At 42.4% G+C, this 21070-nt stretch overlaps 1 protein-coding gene and 1 long non-coding RNA gene across 4 annotated transcripts in view; both read left to right on the forward strand.

Annotated features, from left to right (window-relative positions):
• Positions 1-21070, forward strand: part of LOC310699685 — a 39138-nt gene that overhangs the window by 6610 nt on the left and 11458 nt on the right. The window lies entirely within an intron of this gene.
• KIF3A (kinesin family member 3A) overlaps positions 2255-21070 on the forward strand; it is a 30274-nt gene continuing 11458 nt past the window's right edge. The window contains exons 1-11 of one of the 3 annotated variants that reach the window (XM_083487884.1): positions 2255-2474; positions 6667-6940; positions 8430-8574; positions 9242-9326; positions 9720-9825; positions 11509-11648; positions 12603-12800; positions 13920-14094; positions 15414-15515; positions 18723-18794; positions 20431-20439. In XM_083487884.1, coding sequence (XP_083344010.1) covers positions 2469-2474; positions 6667-6940; positions 8430-8574; positions 9242-9326; positions 9720-9825; positions 11509-11648; positions 12603-12800; positions 13920-14094; positions 15414-15515; positions 18723-18794; positions 20431-20439 — 1312 coding nt within the window. In that variant the 5' untranslated portion in view covers positions 2255-2468. The remainder of the gene's footprint in view (positions 2475-6666; positions 6941-8429; positions 8575-9241; positions 9327-9719; positions 9826-11508; positions 11649-12602; positions 12801-13919; positions 14095-15413; positions 15516-18722; positions 18795-20430; positions 20440-21070) is intronic. The other 2 variants (XM_083487885.1, XM_083487886.1) reach the window with 2 other exon arrangements.

A 21070-nucleotide genomic window follows, 5' to 3' on the forward strand; every position in this document is an offset into this window, starting at 1 on the left:
CGCCGTGCATGAACCTCCAAGGTGGGGGCGGGTGGGGATCACTGGGCCAGGCGGATTCAACCCGCGTGCGCCTCCTGGCTGACTCTGGAGCAGGATCACCAGCAACAGCAGAGCGTCGATTCCTCTGCTGCCCCAGCCTCCTGGGGGATCGCTGGCCCGCCTCCAACAGTAACAATATGGCCTTTGTTTGGACTGTTCTTGGAAGAGAAAACTCCCAGTGATCTCTCCTCTAGGAAAAAGGGGGGAAAGGCAAGCAGTCTGGCAAATTCTTCTCCCTCTCTCATGAGACTAGAACTCAGGGCTAAGCAAAAGGACCATGAACAAAAGTACTTCTTTACAGAGGGAATTTGTTCCCCACAAAATCCACCAACTTGGAGGATTTTAAAAGAAGATAAGTTCATGGAGGGCAATGGCGATGTTCTACCTCCCCTGGTGGAGGCAGAGTGCCTCTGGAACCTCAAGAGGGGAAAGCACTCTTGTCCTTGGGTCCTTATTGCAGGCTTCTCTGGGGCATCTGGGCTGGCCAGTGTGAGAACAGGATGCTGGACGAGATGGACCTTCGGCCGGATTTAGCAGGACACTTCCTAGCTTCTTAAGCAAATCGCTATGAAAATTCATCGGAATGGCATACTTGCCCAAGCCCAAGACTGAGTTCTTATTCATACTGCAATTCTGGTGGCAAGATAGGAATCCTTTCTATAGGCAAAGCAATTAAATGTATAGTGTAGATGGGATCTACTATTGTGTCAATAACAAAAAAGTTTATACTTTTTTGGGGGGGGTGTCCCCAAAGTCTTCCCAGAAAAATAATCAAATCATATATAAAGAAAATGCAAATCTTGAGGAAAATTTGGTAGATTTCGGTTTAAAGGGTGAGAGATAACGTAGTTTTACAGTAGTAATCATCTTATTAGCTAAAATAACTTAAGTGCATAAGCAGAGTGCTGCTGAATTGGACCAAATGCCTATTAAGTCCAACATTCTGTTCTGACAATGGCCAATCTTGGGAAGCCCCAAGCAGAACATGAGTGCAGAACATCTAGTGTAGACCACTAGGAGTCTTAAAGAGGTAGCTGGTGTTTGTTCGACATAATCAGGTCTCACCAAATTCCAGAATACTTTCATTTGGTGATTAACTTGTCCATAAACAAATGGCCCCACATATTGCCAAGGTATTTCTGCTGGAAGTATGTTCTTCGAGCATGTGAAGATTCTTGTACCAAACGCAAATAACAAGATGGGGCATGAGACCTGCATGAAGAATCTTTGTTAGGCAATTTGTGAATTTGTCAAGTAGCACTCTACCTGGATCCATAGCAATGGGTTGCAGCGCTTAAGGCCATCACATATGCAAGAACATTCTCATTTTCCCACACACGCTCCAACAGTGGCACTCAGTAGAAAGCCCTGAAATGGAGCATATGGTCCACATATTGATGTTCGTGCTTGGTTGGTACGTTTATGAACATTTATTTTATATATATAAGACCTTAAACTTTTTATTACAGTTCTCACAAGTTATGTGGCAATGGGTGCAACTTTCACTGACGTCATGCATTTAGCATGTTGTGCGCAACCAAGATCCACTGTTCAAACTCTGGGAGTGTGAAACCTGGGTGAGGGTGTGAGTTTTGGAAGGCAATTGTTGTAGGCAGCAGATTACACATACACACACAAAAGGAAAAGGGTTTCCTCTCAGTGGTAGCAGGACACGCATTGCAAGAAGGTTCAGTCACAGGCATCTCCAGGTAGGGCTGTGAAAGACCCTGGAGAGCTGCCCACCTGTGCAACAGACGGTTCCGAGTTACACGGTGCCTACAAGCCCTACGTGGCTTCAAATCAAGCGGCACAGAACACCTGCCCGCCATTTGACGCGATGGACGTTGCTCAAATACTCGCCTCCCCCGAAAGTTTTTGCTCCAACTGCTTTGGACACCATCCGGAGCTGGCGGAGCACATTGCAACGAAGGCAGTAGAATGCCTCTCCTCAGCACTCGAGCGCACTTTCGGCGGCTTCCATAGCTCAGCTGCTCGCGGACTGCCAGCTTGAATGATTGAGACCCAACAACGTGACCCGAGCGCACCCACACATTCTCCTCCCCGACGCCCCTCTTCCTCCTGGTCTCCCGCGTACTGCGCCGCCGCTCTGCCTTCCTTTCCTCCCATTGGCCGCATTCCCACTCCAATAGCCGCCGGGCGCCGGAGCGGCCGCTTTCTTATTGGCTGACAGGCCTCTGCATGACGCAGACTGAGGACCGGAGGCGGGGAGGAGCGGAGAAGGGTGGGCTGCTCCCGCTGTCATCCCGAGTCGGCGCAGGCGCACTGGGGCCGGCTATTGTGTTAACCATTATTGTAGCGAAGCGGACGGGCTGCTGCCGGCCTCCTGTTCCCTCAACGCCCCGCAGTCCCGGGCCGGAGCCCCTCCAGCTCCGCTGAGTCCAGCGCAGGCAGGCAGGCAGGCAGGCAAGATGCCGGTGAGAGACCGCGCTTCCCCTCCCCGGCGCCTCGTCCCCTTCCCCGCCCTCCCTGCTTCCCTGCGCGCTGCGGGTCCGTTGCTAGGGGCGGCGCTGGCGGAGAGCGAGGCTGGGCGCCGGCGGGTGAAGGGCCGGGAGGGCGGCGGGCTGCAGGGCTTCTGCGGGGGGCGGGCGGTTCTGCAGGCTTATGGGCCGGGGGGCGGCGGCTTCGCATGCATTAAACGCGTTGCTGCTGCTGCTGTTAATAATGTCTACCTTACAGGAGTAAATAACATCTACCTCACCTATGCTGTTAATATCTATCTGCCTTATGTATAATATCTACCTTACAGCGTTTTTTTTTTAAAAAAAGAAAAAGCCACCTACAGAACCGATTGGAAAATTCGCAGTAAAAGCATGTGGGTTGTTGTGAATATTATATATGTATGTGTGTCTGTGTATACATGTATACATATACAGTGCTTTATTTCTGGGGGGACGCATACCCCTAAACATTTTGGGAATCTTTGTACTTTTGTCCATTTACTGTATTTATTTTTCCCAGTGTGAACGATGAAATGGGGATTTTCTTGAATCAAAATGAGAGTACCCCTAAACATTTTTTAAGAAAAAAAGCACTGTATAGACACACACACACACATATATACAGTATATATATCACCGTGGGAGATGACTTAGGTGCTGCTAACACAGCCGTTTGACTTCACATCATTGATGTCTCTCAAGACAGATGAATGCCAACCATGTATGTATGTATGTATACTGGTTATTGGGCCTGGGCCCTGAAGGCAGCTCTCAAAAGTGAGATCCCTGCAGTATGAAGCCAATTGAAAATCCAGAATGAAATCATCGTGCGATTACTTGTTGTGCTGCTGTGGATGGTTGTACCTCACTGAGCAGGGCCTTCCCTGAAGGCAGTTTTCAAAACAAGGTTTTTGAGGATTGTGGCCATGTTTAAATATGCGATAAAATCATGTGATTATTTGTTGTGATGTTGTGGGCATATGCCATACTGGGTAGGGACCCTTGAAAGGTAGCTTTCAAAATGAAATCCACAATAAAATTGTGTGATTTTATATGGTGATCACAGTCAATGCCTTCATCCTTAAGGCAGAGCAAGTTTTGGTATTTACTACTGTGTGCATTGGTGACTGTTATCCTGTGTTGAATTAAGCCCTGACTCAGTTTTGTATGTTGGGGATGTCTGTGGAATAAGTATTTCCTGGGAAATATGATTGCAAAAATAAAAGTAAAATATATTTAAAAGATGATCCCAGAAATCAAATTTAGCTGTAAAGGTCATTGAAATCTCCTCAGGTTAACTTAGTATGGCTTATGTTAATTTTGCTTGCATTAGAATATCATGCCTTATACCTATATCGGTACTGTGAACTTTCACCGAAGCTGTTCATTTGCTTTTTTTGAAGCAAAACCAACATTTTTTCCTGTTGTTACAGATGTCACAATGTATGTGTAGTTGAGTCAGAGCCTTTTAATGCATTCTGTTGTGTCTAAGTAAAAGCCTTCTGATGTGTTTGTGATTTCCTTGCTGTGAAGTCGTATGCATCCTCTGTAAAGCTGTAGCAACTTTATTAAATGTGTCTGCTGTTCTACAGCAAGACTTCCTAGGCAATTTAGCGTGAAAGTCTAGACATCAGAGTTGTCTCAAAATTGGTTAAACTGTGGCTCTCCAGGTGTTGCTGGCTTTTAATCCCCCATCATCCAATGGGGGTTATCGCCATCCTAACAATGGTGACTGGATTTGATGTGAATTGTATTTAGCAACATTTGGGTGGAGTGTGGGTTTCGACTGCTGATAAGTAGGAGTGGTCAAAGGGTTTATGAATGCACACACATACAGGGGATTTTGCAGGACCCTCCCAGATGGCACCCACCAAAGTGGATGCAAGCACATAGGTAAATATTAAGGAGCAGATGAAAAACCTTGCCAAAAGCTGCTATTGCTTTTCATAGAAGAACCATTTGCCTATGCCTTTGCTCAGATTTATGATTCTGAGATATGTAATATAGAGAACCAGGCCTTTGGCTGGTTGACATCTGATGCCCTTCTGAAGGGGGGATTATTGGATTGTCTTTGTTTTTATTATGTATTTTGTGTTTTTTATACTGTAATTTTTTGTTGTGAGCCACCTGAGATCTACAGGTGTAGGGTGGTATACAATTAATAATAATTTAAACAATACATCTTGGCGGAGGATGACATGGAGGCTAAGGCTTCAGTCTTAACTCCACTTACCTGGGAGTAAACTCTATTGAATCAATAGGACTGACTTCTAAGTAGATATGGTTAGGATTGTACTGCTGGTGCTTAAATTGCCCATATACTGTACCACCTTGTGTAAATTCATCTCTTAGCCTGCAACACTCCTTTCAATTCTAAAATTCTAGCTAGTCCAGCCACTAAGCTTGCTGCAAGAAATCCAGAACTAGATCATCCCCTACAAGTTGCTGTTCAGCCTCTTGCTTGAAAAGGCAAGCAAGCAAGCAAGCAAGCAAGCAAGACCCCAACCCTATTCTGGGTAATTGGTGCTACAGTAATGTCAAATTGCTCAAGCTGTTCTGCTAGTGTTCAACTATAAGCCCATTTGAGCTAGTGCCTGTGGCAGCAGATAACAATCTTTGCCCTCTTCTATGTGATAGCCGTTCAGTTTTTTGAAGAGTATATAGTCCCCATCAGTTTTTCTTTTCTTTTCCAGGCTAAATATACCCAGTTCCTTCAGTCTTTCCTCATAAGACTGTCTTTGTTGTTCAGTTTTTCTTCCTGACCATCTTTGTTGCCTTGCTTTGAACCCATATTTCAGTTTGTACCCTTCTTTAAGCGTGGCACCCAGAACTGGACATGGTACAGTATTCCAAATGAAGTTGGACCAATTAATGGAGTTTAAAATCAGATTTGCCTTGTTTGCAGCTGCATCACACTACTGACTCATGTTCAGTTTGTAACCAGCTATAATCCTGAGATCATTTCACCTGAACTGCTGCCAGCGCAAATATCTTTAATCCAAGACCTGCATATTCGATTTTTTAATTTTCTTTTCACTTTTGCATAAATGCAGAACTTCACAGTTTTATTTTGTTAGCTTTTTTGTTTTAAATTGTTTTGTTTATAAACATGTATATCAAAGAATATTGATATTGACAATGTTCTTTCAGTGCATGGTATTTATAATATGGTTCACATAGAAAAAAACATCTCAGTGTAAATCTTTTACTTGGCAAATGTAACACATTTAAATATGGTGTAAACCCTTTTGATATTTGGGGATTTTACAAAAAAATCTGCAATGCAGTTTGACTTACTTTTGAAACATGTATGCTGCAATCCAAAGAGATAATGGTGCGCCAATATTCTGGCGTCACCCTCTTTTTTTGGTCTGTTGATGTTCTCTTTCATTTGGAGAATCTGGGGAAGCATCTTTGAACTCAGGGAAGTTTGGGAAAGGGCCTATAGTCCCTCTCACCATGGCAAGTACAATAAGTTCCAGTCTTCCCCCTAACTTAGCTGGAAATGATCCCTAACGTTGTGCTTTGAAGGTGCTTGGAAGTCTTTGGAGATACAGTGCAAGTGCACAACAATTGTGGGGATGATGATCCTCTGCCTCAATTCCAAGGTTGGGACAAAGGTTCAGACCCTCATCTTGGAGCACTGAAACAAGCCCCAGACCAGGAGAGGGATGAATAATTCTTCCAGTGGCACAGGGTACCTCTTAATCTGCTGGGTAAATGCAGAGGTAATCCCTGCTCCCTCCCCTGCTTTTTTTAAAAAAAATCTTATATCTAGAGAATACAAGTCTACATGCATCTGAAACAAGCATCTGCAATAAATTTAAGCAAAGGTCGATTTTTCAGTTTCTTGTGGACCTTTCTCCAAGCTTAGAGCTGATACGGGAAGTATGGGAGAGCCTTTGAAGGTGTGGTGAAGTTAGGGTCAAGTCCTTTCCTCACAACCACTTTGGGTACGGGGCACAGGCAACCATAAATTTTGAGCAGGTACCAAGGCACACAAAAAAGTTGAAGGGCCTTGAATTTGAGGGTTCAGTGTAACAGTATGCTGTTTCTCTGCCGTCAGAAGTAGTTGTTATCTAGTAGGTAGTGATTACAGATCACTTCTTTGCTTTACAGCTTTGTTTCTTTCATGAATTGTAATTGGTTATTTTCTTTCTTTATGTAGATTAACAAATCCGAGAAGTCGGACAATTCTGATAATGTTAAGGTTGTTGTTCGCTGCCGGCCTTTCAATGAACGGGAGAAAGCAATGTGTTACAAGATGGCAGTTAATGTCGACGAAATGCGAGGCACTATTACTGTCCATAAAACAGATTCTTCCAATGAACCTCCCAAGACATTTACATTTGATACCGTTTTTGGACCAGAGAGCAAACAACTTGATGTTTATAATTTAACTGCAAGGCCAATTATTGACTCTGTTCTAGAAGGTTATAATGGTAAGTGCTTCTTTGTTGCGTAAAAATGATGGTATAAGGGACTTCGTTTTGTAGTAAACACCCTTCTAGAGCTGACCCTTGTTTTATTAAGAATTGCAATATCCCGTGTTGTCTGCACCTACTGTTCTGCTTAATTACAGAACGCCAACTGTTCATAAAGTGTTCTGTTTCTGAAAAGTGCCTCTGTTTTTCTAATTGCTAACATAATCATCAACAACATTTTACTGTGATTAAGACCTGTTCACACACTTACATAATATTCATCCTTCTGCATTATAATCTCCCAAGTCCTCTTAGAATCATATCTGGTCCCCATCAGACAGCATGTAGATTTCCTCTCTTTGTTGCAGAGGTAACTTTAGTTTAGAGAAATAGTTGTGTCCAGGGATAGCCAGCATGGTACCTTCCAGATACAGTTGGACTACTAACACCCACCAGCCTGTTCAGACCTTGGGCTCTATTGCACTCCTCTTTCCCCTTTCTTCTTTCAGTGATGCTGCAAGGAGGAGACTGGCAGGGTCTGCTTCCTGTTAACAGCAACTGCATCCCGCTCACAGTAAAAAGTCAGGATCATAAAACACAGGTCCTAGCTTTGTCCAATAGTTTAAACCAAACTACTAATATTTCCACAGCTGCATTAAAGGAAGAGGTGGGCAAGGTCAAAGTTTTAGCAAGCTCATTGACATAGCACTGAACCATATTTAGCATTGTGTCCATGCCAGGACACGACACCATCCCTGACTTTTCACTTGCTGTTTCCCCAATTCCTGTTATAGGCCTGTTCCCACATTATGTATGTATGTATGTATGTATACGTACATATGTATATATGTCTGTATTTATGTATGTATGTATGAATTTGGATACATATACTCGAGTCTCCCACCACCACCTGATGTGTAAGTTGCATTCATATAGAAACCTTGAAGTTTTGTTTTGTTTTTAAGGCGAGAGAGAGACCTAATTATGGAACCATGCACCCTTCGTAGTAAATGGGGAAGGTGTGTGTTTTGCACTTAGTACAGTAATGTGTATTCTACTATGACAAGTAAGGTGAATTTTGGGCCTGTGTTAGAATTAGAGGAGGGTGTTACTGAACTTGTACATGGAGGCTGCTAGCTAATACTGCTGAGAAAAAATCCATTTTAAATCCATTTTAATGGGTTTCCCCTTCTGTGCTTGTCCTAGAGATACATGCTTTCTTGATAAGTAACAATTTTCTTCCCCAGTCTAGTGAAACTGACCAGAGGTAATGTTAAATTCCAATTCTCAGTTTAAATGAAATATGAGGAGATGGTTTAATGAAGGCAAAACTAAGGAGGTGGGAGTATGTTGAGTCTTAGGTTCACTGTGGCCGGTGCACGTCGTGCTAAGCTAAACCATGATTATTATTATTTCATACCCAACCATTGCTATTTACATTGTATTGTCTTAATAGTGCTGGTGGTGTCCAAGAAAGGATTAACAACTTCTCTGCCCTATATTGCAGGCACCATTTTTGCTTATGGACAAACTGGAACGGGGAAAACATTTACTATGGAAGGTGTCCGGGCTGTTCCAGAACTCAGGGGGATCATTCCAAATTCTTTTGCTCATATTTTTGGCCACATTGCAAAGGCAGAAGGTGATACAAGGTAAATCACTTACTTGCTTTCCTCACCCCCAAACCCTAAAACACCAGTGCTGGGTGAGGCCAACGGCCAAAACTTATCCCACAACCTGTTTCAACACATTCTCAGCTCGATGCTTCTTGGAAGCCCACAATCAGGGCAGTCTGTTGCATTTCCCCTTCATCTGGTGTTTAGAGTGTTAGGTTGGACTGAGGTTTAGATTACTTGTGAACATGGAAGTTGCAGTTTAGCTATTTGTGCTATTATGCCTACCCAAAACCATCCTCCGCAAATTTGCCTTATTTCCTACTAAAGCCACTGGCCATGGTCACATCCTGTGGCAGTGAATTTCACAAAGAAATATGCTTTGTGTGTGCTGGATCTACTGTGTCTCAGTTTCATTACATGGTCAACATGGTCACATTCTAATGTGAGGATGATTATTTTCTCTCTCTGTAACATCATTGTTTTGTAATCTTGCATCATGTTCCCACTTTGGCTGCATCTTGTCCCCCAAAGTCAAAAGTCAAAAATGCTTTCACATTTTCTTACAGGAAACGTGCTCCAACCTCCTGATTGAAATAAGATTCCTTCATTATTAGTTTTACATTAATCTGGTGTTTTGTATACTTGCTTGTAAGATCAAATTAATTCTGAATATGTTCTTTTTTCTGGGTGCATTAAACTTCAGGTTTTTGGTCAGAGTCTCTTACTTGGAAATCTACAATGAGGAAGTGCGAGACCTGCTGGGGAAGGACCAGACACAGAGGCTGGAGGTAAGCACCAGTAACTTTTAAACTAGTGAACAAAGGGAATGGTGTAACAAAATTACTAATGGGCAAATACAAAGTGTTGTCTCCAAATGTCACTCCACTCGTCAGAAAACTCTTCACGCCAGCAGCAGCTTCTGTGAATGAAAGAGTGAAGGAAATTATTTTTTTTGCAAATTCTCACTTTCTTCTTCACCCTCTCTCATGGTGTTCCAGAAATTCCTTAACCCTCTGGAATTTATTTGGTGAAAAGTGAAAATTGCCTTCCCCCCTCCCACCTTCCATTCACAGAAGCTAACACTCAGAGAGTCTTCTGTGAGCAGAGGGACACAGGGCAGTATTTGTTTAAAGGCTGTTTTTAGGTGCTTTCCCAAAATGACTGCCTGATTTGTCTTATAGGTTAAAGAACGACCCGATGTGGGAGTCTATATCAAAGATCTTTCAGCTTATGTTGTAAACAATGCGGATGACATGGACAGAATTATGACACTTGGTCACAAAAACCGTAAGTTGCACATAGCCATCTAGCTGTTCTTGCCTCTGTTATAGACGTTATGTCTATGAGGTGGGCAGGGCTGCAAGTTCCATTGCACAGTCAGAAATCCTTGGGCTGACAGAAAGAGTTAGTTGGATACCATCCAATTGTTGTAGCTTTTCTAAATTATTAATTTGCATACCAACCACTATCCAAGCAGTTCACAGTGGATGCTTTTATTTTTGTAATTACCCTATACATCAGGTTAAACTGAGAGATAGGTTGACTTGCCTAAGTCTGGTAAGGCTCCAGTAGTAGATAGGTAGCCGTGTTGGTCTGCCATAGAAGTGTGCATGCACACGAAAGCTCATACCAAGAACTAACTTAGTTGGTCTTTAAGGTGCTACTGAAAAAAAAATTTTTTTTATTCTGGTAAGGCTATTCAGTTTCATAACCGAGGAAGGATTTGGTTCAAATCTTATCACTATACTACACTGGCTCTTCAGCTGAGCTCTTATGCCCTTGTGGAAAAGAAGAGACATGCCAGCCAATTTAAGAAAAGACACAATACCTGAATGGAAGTTGGACGCTGACCGTTCGTGGGTCGCATAACTAGTTAGCATGCCAGAGTCTCGATAACGAATGAGACTCTGGCATGCTAACTAGTTATGCGACTAGTTATCCAACTTCTTAGAGGGACAAGTGGTGTTCAGCCATCCGAGATTAAGCAATACCTGAATGGGTAATTGAAACCTTTAAAAATTATGTACAGTGGTACCTCGCAAGACGAATGCCTCGCAAGACGAAAAACGCGCAAGACGAAAGAGTTTTTCATTTTTTGAGTCATTCCGCAAGACGAATTTCCCTATGGGCTTGCTTGCGAGTTCTTGCGAGTTTGTTTCCTTTTTCTTAAAGCCGCTAAGCCGTTAATAGCCGCTAAGCCGCTAATAGCCGTGCTTCGCAAGACGAAAAAACCGCAAGACGAAGAGACTCGCGGAACGGATTAATTTCGTCTTGCGAGGCACCACTGTATTTGCTGCATGTGGTTGGCTGGTAACCAGCTGAAAGAAATCTAAGCTGCATAATACCAATTAAATGTCACTAAAGTTCCTGATGTTTCCCGTTGGCTTATTTTTCTTCATTACCTATGCAAAAAATGCTTGCAGACTGAAGACAACTGGGATGCAGATTCTTGATACTTGAGTTGTTAAAAAAGAAATATCATTCAGCTCTCAAAGTGGGAACTAAATCTAAATGAATTTCTGTCTTCCACTATGACTGTATGTGCAGCTGAATCAAAAGCTGTAAATTTGGAGCACCAGAAAACATTGCTGCTGTTCACCCTGGGCAGTGTTTTCTTGGACTATCACAGCTGATGTGATAAACGGATGCATTATAGATGTGTATTTGTTTTTAGCAGTAAGAAGCTGTGATTATTATGCATTAATTTGATGAATAAGGGCCAAAGACAACATGTGTGCCTTGGTATTATAGTTTTTGAAACAATAATCTGTGCAGTGTTGCAGTTGCTCTGGTAGCGTCAGAACAGTGTTATTTCAATTGGGGTGCTGTTATTGTTTCATATGTTATTATTGTTATGCATCTTTGTGCATTTATATTGTAAACTGCCCTGTGATCCTCAGATGAAGGGCAGTATAAAAATTTAATTTTTTTTAAATGGAATTGTTAACATAAGCCTTTACTTGTACATAGGTTCTGTTGGTGCCACTAATATGAATGAGCACAGTTCCCGTTCCCATGCTATCTTTACAATTACAATTGAGTGCAGTGAGAAGGGTGTTGATGGGAATATACATGTGCGCATGGGCAAACTGCACTTAGTAGACCTTGCGGTAAGTTGCTACATTCATTCCTTGCGGAGAAGTTGTTGCATGCATTTCTGATGCATCTGTCTTGGGCTATCTTAACACGAGGGCTGAGATACCATCACAGGCATCACAGGAGACCCTTCTTTCAGAGCCATCTTGTGCGGGTACTCAAAAGCAAGTGTCTCTGTATTAAGTGGTGCTTACTCACCAAGGATTGCTGGCTCAAAGCACTGGGACAACTTGGGCACATTCACCCAAGCTCAGTTGCAAGGAAGAAGAAGACCATAACTTTGCAGGAACAGTCTTAAAAGCTTTTACTGTGTAACTATCATTAAAATTGTGGAGGATGAGATTCTGTGCCATCTTTTCTTCTAGGAATTGATTCTTGGTTTGTTGGAAAAATGTAGTAGGTTCCCTTAGATCAGTTGAAACTTCTGTGCCCTAGCTGGACTTTTTCTGCCTACCAGTGTTTAAAATACAGTGTTTGTTCCTGAAAATCCTCAAATACAAAAACAGTATATCTGGAATTTTATTTGCCTTTCAGCCTGTGTGCCTTTTATAACCCACAGCAATCATGATCTGCCCCTCTGGCTCTGCAATAATGAGGCCTAGGGATGCTTTATGTAATAAAAATGATCCCACTGTTCCCTCTTCCTGCAGTGCAGTACCTTTGTAATACTTCTTTTTCTTCTTGTTTTCAAGTCTGGACCCCAAGGCATTGCTTGTAGCAGTTGGCATCCCTAAAGTAACATCTGCCCTGGGGTTCCTTGCAGTGTTTCTGGGGTGCAGCTTTTGAGTCATACACCAAGTATGAACTTCTTGATTAACTGAAGTTTCCCCTTTGCTCATTTTATTCAAATAGGCATCCCCATTCTTTCCTTTTCTAGCTGCTTTGCAGTATTCTGTGCTCTCATTTGCAGAAAGTGCTTGTGCTGGAATTTTCCATCCCTTCTCAATTTCTCCTCTCTCTTTTTCAAGGGATCAGAGAGGCAAGCAAAAACTGGAGCCACTGGGCAACGACTAAAGGAAGCTACCAAAATCAACCTTTCCCTCTCTACCCTTGGGAATGTCATTTCTGCATTAGTGGATGGAAAGAGCACTCATGTGCCTTACCGGAACTCTAAACTGACTCGACTGCTACAGGATTCCCTTGGAGGCAACTCTAAAACTATGATGGTAATGACGAGAATGTCACATTCAGTTCCATAATGCTCTAGTGAGCCGAGGCAACAGCTTCTTGTAATAGCTGCTATTGCTACTTCTCCTTTATGCTCCTTCCCAAGGAATTTCCACACAGCACTTTCTCCCTGCTTCCCATTTTGTCTTCACTAAGCAGGGATTTCAGTTGGACAGCTTGTACAATATGCCACACCAGCCCTTAATGGGAATTTTTTAATGTCTTTGTTTTGCTGCAAAATTGTGTGTGGGATTCAGTTAAGTTGTTGTATACATGGAACAATGTCTGCTAGTACAGCTGGACTCCCTCCCCCTTATGTGCTCCCATATACCTTAAATCTACTCTGGTTCAGGTTTGGGGGGCATGTGGGGGAAGGAAAGGGGGAAGGAAAGTCTTGTTGCACAAGTGAGCCTCTGTCTGCATGCATACCCCACTTAGCGCTACCTTGAATTCCACCCTCTATAAGTAATATATACAATATGGGGTGTGTATGTGAAGTTTGAGCTTTCCATGTTTGGGGTTTGGGTTAGCCTAATTCTTGAAAGCATGATAAAGCAGGCAAATACATACAGAAACATTTTTTTTAGCCTGGTGTGTTTAGTATAATGTAGGAAGCGTTACCAATTGGTGAAGCAGACATGAACCACATTGATAAATAAATTTATACATTTCTATGCATTAAAGGAAAGGTGCTAGTTCAGGCAGTAGAGCATGAAACTCTCAATCTCAGGACTATGGGTTCGAGCCCCATGTTGGCAAAAGATTCCTGCATTGCAGGGGGTTGGACTAGATTCTGTGATTCTATGGAGCCACCTCTTTATATATTAGGCTTCCTAACTGGTGCCCCCTGTATAAGTTCAGGCCAAACCCGGGCACAGGAATTTGTGAACCAAGTAGGGGTCTCTAACAGCTGGACAACAGACATTTGGCCTTCAGTTATGCTTTGGGCTGAGATCTGTAGAGCAGCCCCATGGCCAACAGGCGACAAAACTTTACCCTAAATGTGATCACTGTGCTGTGCAGTCTGTAGAATTGACTTTGTTTTTCTTCAAACTGTAGTTTTCTAGGCTCTTGCTTCCACCCAGCTTTTTGTACATAGCTTTATTCTTCTTTCTTAGTGTGCAAACATTGGTCCAGCAGACTACAATTATGACGAGACTATCAGCACTCTGCGATATGCCAACCGTGCCAAGAACATCAAGAATAAGGCTAGAATTAATGAAGATCCAAAGGATGCTTTGCTTCGCCAATTTCAAAAAGAAATTGAAGAACTTAAGAAAAAGTTGGAGGAAGGTAACCTGCCAACTCTTTTCTTCCAGTCCTTTTTCAATAGAGATTACAAGCAGGTAGCAGAAATAGCACTGAGTGTCCAAATTACCGTAATAACTTTCCAAATGGCAGAGAAATTCTGATGCTAAAATTCTGATTGTTAAAATGCATAAAGGTTATGAACCTGTCCTCATAGGAGAGGAGTGGGGAACCTTTGGCCCTCCAGGTGTTGCTGAACTACAACTCCCATCTGCCCTAGCGAGCATGGACAATGGCAACATGGAGGGCCAAAGGTTCCCCACACCGGCTGTGGGGTGTACAGAATGACACCCCCTTTAATTCTCACAACCTTTTGAGGTGGGTTAGTGAGAGTGAGCAACTGACCCCAAAGTCATTGTATTAGAACCCAAATATTCCCAAATCTAAGCCAAGTACTTGAACCACTACATCATACTTGATCTGAACTTCAAATTAGTGCTTAATTCCTTTCAGTAAAATATTACATCTGCCCACTAGATGGTACCTGGAGCTAAGAGTAGATTGCCGGTCACTTGTTTTTCTTTGTTTAGGCTTGCCTGCAGCTAGTGTTTTACTTATTTAACAAAATTTATATGCTGCTTGATTGTGAATAGAACCTATAACTGGTTTACACACAAAAAGCACATTAAAATTGTTAATAAAAAGTGTTTAAAAAGTATTTTTTATAATTAAAATTGAGAGTTAAGCTAAGGTAAAGGTACCCCTGCCCGTACGGGCCAGTCGTGTCCGACTCTGGGGTTGCGTGCTCATCTCGCTCTAGAGGCCGTGAGCCGGCGCCGTCCGAAGACACTTCCGGGTCACGTGGCCAGCGTGACGAAGCTGCAGCTGGCGAGCCAGCACCAGTGCAGCACACGGAAACGCCATTTACCTTCCCGCTATAAAGCGGTCCCTATTTATCTACTTGCACTTAAGAGTGCTTTCGAACTGCTAGGTGGGCAGGAGCTGGGACCGAACGATGGGAGCTCACCCCGCCGCGGGGATTCGAACCGCCAACCATACGATCGGCAAGTCCTAGGCACTGAGGTTTTACCCACAGCGCCACCCGTGTCCCTTAATTTGATAAAGACCAGGCCCACATCCAGCTGCTAATGGTAGTCTGTTTGGTAAAGTCTGCCAGGCTTCCTTGCTTTCCGATTTTCTAGGAAGGGTGGGAAAGGAAAATGGACGGAACTAGGGTGAGTTTCAAATTAAGATAATGAAGTGTATGGGTGCCTCGCTGATGTAACAATAAGCTGTAGCTGAGCACTGACTGAAGAGTGTCTTTTTCTTGGATAAGCCACTAAAAAAACACAATAATACTATAGGGGAAGAGATCTCTGGCTCTGAGACGAGTGGCTCTGAAGATGATGATGAAGACGATGATGGGGAGATTGGAGAAGATGGAGAAAAGCGAAAGAAGCGAAGAGGTAAGGTGCTGGAAAAAAAATAGCTGCAGTTTGCCTTTTAATTATCTGTATTTTGCTGTAATTATGCTGTAATTATCATGGCTCTTTTAGAAGTGTTGGAATTGCTTACTTAAAAGATAAATGCTGTTTCCGCTTGCCCAACACACTTGTGCTAGTTTTCTTGAATAACATGGCTCTTAAGTGACAGTATGTTCATAGTTCAGGAATTCACAGGTATTTGAGTTCTTGGTTGATTTTTTTCTCAGCGATTGTAACAGGGAGGGTGCATGGGTAGTCAGATAATCTGGGTTGTATGAAATGCTATACACTGTCAAGGGTTGTGCATATCAAGGTGGTCACTGTCTTGTCTCAATACTTTGGTGTACTTAGTACAGGCTTTTTTATTTTAGGATATACACTTGACTCTTGAAAATACTACTGGAAAGCAAGCTCCACTGAAATAAGTGGAACTTGCTTCAACCAACATGTTAGTGCCTGGATTTTGATTGTGTAGCTGGAGAGATCTAGCTGTGAACATATTTGATGTTCAGCCATGGTTGCCAAGGAGTTTGCTGTATGGGCCTCTCTGTGTTTATGGCATGCTCATTCCTAAGAAAAACCCTTGCCACATCTGCAAATCTGTTGCATCCTCCTCTTATCTTCCTTTTGGGAATGAGGGAGCAGTGGTGATGGGTCTTTTAATCATTTCTTTCTGAAGACAGTTGCCTTATACTGAGAGACCCATTGGGCCATCTAGCTCAGCATTGTGTGCACTGACTTGCAGCAGCTCTCCAGGGTGTGACTGAGGGCTATCCCAGGCCTCCTTGAACATGCTAGAGATTGAACCAGGGACCACTGGCATGCAAAGAAGATGCTCTGCCAGATTCTGTTTTCTCTGTAAATAGAAATCCATATATTTTATCCATAACAACATAATCCAAACAACATAATCATAAACCTGAAATAATTTCATCCATTTAAACCACATGCAAAGTCATGATTTTAACACTGAGCCCCCTCAGCACATTTTTAAATTAGTGCGAAAAGAAAATTGAAGTTCAATCCCAAATTATCAGCATAACTTGATGCATTCTGTAAACTAGTTTCAGGCTTACATGCAAACAGATTATGCTAAAGTGATGCTCCCATCTATACTTTTTACCTTTGGCCAAAGAAGTAAATAATTAAATTGATTTAAACAAGAATCAACTGAATACTTTGAAGTTTTTGCAAACTTTTTCTTCTTCTTCTTCTTCTTAAATAAGCCTCTTGTAGCACCAAGGATATTGACCAGATCCTCACGCTCATGCGTTTCCTCACTGTGACACCCCATGCTGGGAGGTCTTGCACTTATTTGAACATATTGAAAACATATACAGCTGCATATTGGACCTGCCAGAGAACAGGGCAAGGAGATTCTGTGGCTAACTGAATGCAGAATCTCTTGGTTGGAATGTTGTTGTCTTCATCAGTGTTGGGGAACTTATGGTCCGCAGGCCTAGTAGGGCATGACAGTGGTCCTAATTAAGACTTTAAAACTGTTTTCCCCACCTGCCCAACACTTGACATCAGGTGTGGGACACCTAAAGACATGCTTGGATTTGGGTGCGCTAGGTAGTTTCCCATTAGTAGTTTTCTAGTGCAGCCAATGGGGCTGTGCTCAATGCCCATCAGCTGATGGGTTTCTTCACCTTTGAAGGAGATGATCTCAGTGCCAGCTGGGAGGGCCCTGCCAGCATTGAGCCATGGAGGGTGGGGGAAGTAAAGATCCACTTCCCAGCACCCAATCTATATGCATTAAGGTGATACACGAGCCTGAATTTTCTTTATCTTTACCATGCATGGCAGAGGGAGAGAATGCCTGAACAGGCCTTGTGTTATGTCTGTTTAAATCATGAGTAGCTCAATGGGTCTAAACTCTTCCTGCATTAGAAAAAATAAATAGGTGTCTGCTCTGTTGACATTTCTTCACTGTTCACATTTCTTCTGTTTTCTGCTTAGATTGGTGTGTGCTTTTGTGCAACTAGTGTTCGTTTATGGGTCTGAAAAGCTAGTATTGCTAGATGGTCTGTCTGATCCGTGCTCTCATTCTGAAACAGTGGGTATTTAATAAAAATCCTGACAATTTCCTTGATCACAGTGAAGAGGAGCAGGCTTATTTATGGTCAGGCTGCCTCCAGATTAGTTCCGGCTTCAGAGCAGTGTGCAGGCTTGTTGCAAGATCTCTGATCCTATTCAGTTCCGAGTGGAAGAGTCACTCTCATTTAGTAATAACTGCTGGCTTTATTCTTAGCCAAGCTGGTTTCTTATTGTTGGGCAGCTAAGATGAAACTAAGATGTTTCTGAGGGTGAAGCTACCTGCCTATGGCATCATAACAGTAATTTTGAAGCTAGTTTTTTAAAAACTGCTTCATTGCCCATCCGTCACCCTGCTTCACTCATCTGCCAGAGTTTTGTGGGAACAAAGAGGTTCTAAAGTAAGTGCTGGTGCTGTTTGAACCCAATTCAGCACACAGCTTACCAGTTATCCCTGTACACGTGAAAACATGCACAGCAATTCATTAGTTTTGTGACAGGGATTGGCATGGGGAAGATGGATGTGAGGCTCAAAATAATGGTCCGAAGAAGGAAATTATTTAACCTGTTGGATGGGATATGGTGCCTATTGCATTCTTTCACATTCTCATGAGATGTAATTCAGAAGTGCAGTCCCCCTCCACATGCTCAATTCTTGACTTGAGGTTAAATGTAAATCTTGGCTCCATCCCTTTGAGCCATAGACCACAGGGTGCCACCAGCAGATGTCTTCGTTCCAATGTTAAAGGTCTGTGTCCTTTTCCTTCTTCCAGATTGCTTCCTTGTTCAGTTTCCCATTTATCCGTTGCTAGTCACAGTTAATAAGTGATGCAACACGGAAACTCTTTTATTGAAAATACCACGTTGACTGCCAGAAGGAGTGAGAGAGGCACACATTCCCTGAGACCAAGGCAACTGTCAGTTGCCTCAGTTGATTATTATTATTTATCTAAGCTACTAAGATGACTTGGGTCAATCAGTCATGTGCAACACTGCAACTGTACATAGGAAGATGATGAAAATGGGATTGTGCAACATTAAACCAGTCTCTCTGAGCTTCTTGTCCTTTAGAGCTAATGCTTAGCATGTGTTTCTTTCATCCTGTTTTTTCTTTCTTGGGTTTTCCATGGGGCCTGCTTCTCTGTTTTCCAGGCAGTAGCAGCAGCAGTAGTTCAGACTCTACATGCTCTGTCATAGAGAAACCTCTGGATAAATCCTTCACTAGTGAGTGGGAGCCTCTTTGGTCATCCAGTGAAGTTTTGGCCTTTCCATAACCTTTGCACTCTTTGTTTTGATGCTGCATTTTGCTCCCTGTCCACAACATTGGTTTCGTTCAGAGTGAAATGTGGATTCTTCCCCACCCACCTACCCAAGTTAAAGCATGTTTTTTATTCCCCTTTGCTGCTTCAAACTTCTTGTGGAGGGTGGTGGTGGGGAGAGAACTGTTTGAGGTTAATCTTTGGCTAAATAGCCGAGGACCGCAAGAATGCATGTTAGTACTGGTCATATAAGGTGGCAGGAAACGAGTGGGTTTTTTGGCATTGGGTGATGTTCTCTAAAATCATAGCTTTATACTGATATACAGTCGTATATATTTCAGTAGGATGTTAACAATCTTTCTCTAGAGATATATATTTTGGAAAAGTTGCTAAGCAAGTGTGCATAGTTCTGTAATCTTCCAGAAAACTGGCTGAAACTCTTTATCGCTAAACAAGGAAAAACTTCACACTCCTCTCCTGAGCCAAAAAGCTCTGCTTGAGCAGAGGCCACTTCCCATCAGCCTCTACAATATGCGTTGGCATTTCTCCTTCTGCACATCAGAAGGAGTGACTGGGAAATCCCTGCACCTGTGGGACTTACTGTGTATCTTGGAGCTGCTAAGTTGCAGCATTTAACTGTTGTGGGTAGACATGTCAGTTTTGATGCTGATGAGGTAGAACAAGGTTCAAGGGGTTTTTATTAGGCACTTTTCATTAACAGTTGGAAACAAATGAGCTGCATCTTCTGCTTCTAACCACTGCTCTTAATCACAACGGGATGTTCTCATTTGAAGAACACTTTCCGTCCGCAAAATAACCTTGAGCTTGAAAGGAGCGTGTGGCATAGATTGGGCTTTCATATTTTAACAAAAACTATTCTTCCCATTCTGTGACTTCTTTCCCCCTTTCCTGTTCTTTGCATGTTGCATGTTTTCATGGCATTTGTTCCTTCTCCCCCCAATGCTACTACTTCTCTTTGATGGCACCAGCTAAATTTACCACTTTACCTCTGTGGAAGCACCTGAGTTTCTAGAAACAAAACTATGCAACTCCCAGCTGAAATTGACATTGAAATCTTATGAACTCTCCTACATGTGTGATTGGTCATGTGAGATGCAACAGCCGATTGGCAATTTGCTCAATCGCCAAGTAAGCTTAACTGGACATTTATGGCAATTGGCTGCGTCAACATGCTCTGGTTTTAATTGAGGGTAGTAGATCACCCTCTTGGATGTTTCTTAGAGCATGATCTTTGTGAGAGGCTTGCAGCTTGAACAGCAGAATTTAGCATAATATTGTTGAGAGAAACAATGTTATCCTCCAATGTACTGAAGATTAATGATACTCTTCAGTATAATTTGGGGCAGCGGTGATCACATTTAATCTTGCATTTTGGAGTTTTAATTTGCTGGTTTTTCTTTTCTTTTTGTCTATGGAAGCATATTTTGATGAATGCTTTTACTTAAGATCTTGTTTCTTTTTTTCCTTTTTGTAAAACAAATCAAGCCAATAATGTGTTTCTTTTTTCCCTCCCCACCCACTTCCTTTGTGCGTGTGCTGCCTCTCTGCGATTTGTTTGCCTCTTCCTCTTAAAATGCAAGATCAATCAGGTTGGTGTGTTTGATTTGCACTCCATCTAATACAGTTGAAACTGCTTAATATTTTGTTAAGAATGCCTAGCTTTTTCTCTCAGACCTCCACTCAAGATGCCCCCCAAATATCTTAGACAGTGTTAATGGATCCAATGTCACCACTTGAGCAAAGCTTTTCTGTGTGTGACATTATCCAAATGTAGCTGTGGGAAAGAGCAAGGGTAGTCTAAGGGATTTCCCCTTACAGCAGCAATAAAACTGTTGCTCCTTTTCAAGATATAATCAGTCTAGATGTATCCAGATAGCCTAAGATGTGGGGGCAAGAGAGGGGAGAGCAAAATGGGGCAAACAAAATAATGATTTCCCCCCCTTCTTTTTCTTCCCTTGAATCGCAGTGCAAAGAGTTTTCTTTTGGTTTTGCAAACCTGCTTTTAGCTTTTGTACCCCTTCTGTCATGTTAATTTTGTTCTTTCATACATATCTTTTATTTTTCTGTTAATCTGACTATATACATTCTAATTATTAGTTTTAAAGTCCTGGCCTCTTTAGGTACATGTGGCTCTTGTGTGTCTTTTAAAGTAACTTCCAAATTGATTGAGTTACAGAAAACATCCTGCAGTTAATTTGATATACAACTGTCCTTTTCTAT

The sequence above is a fragment of the Podarcis liolepis genome (genome assembly GCF_965112155.1).
Source record: "Podarcis liolepis genome assembly, chromosome: 2".
Taxonomy (NCBI): Eukaryota; Metazoa; Chordata; class Lepidosauria; order Squamata; family Lacertidae; genus Podarcis; species Podarcis liolepis.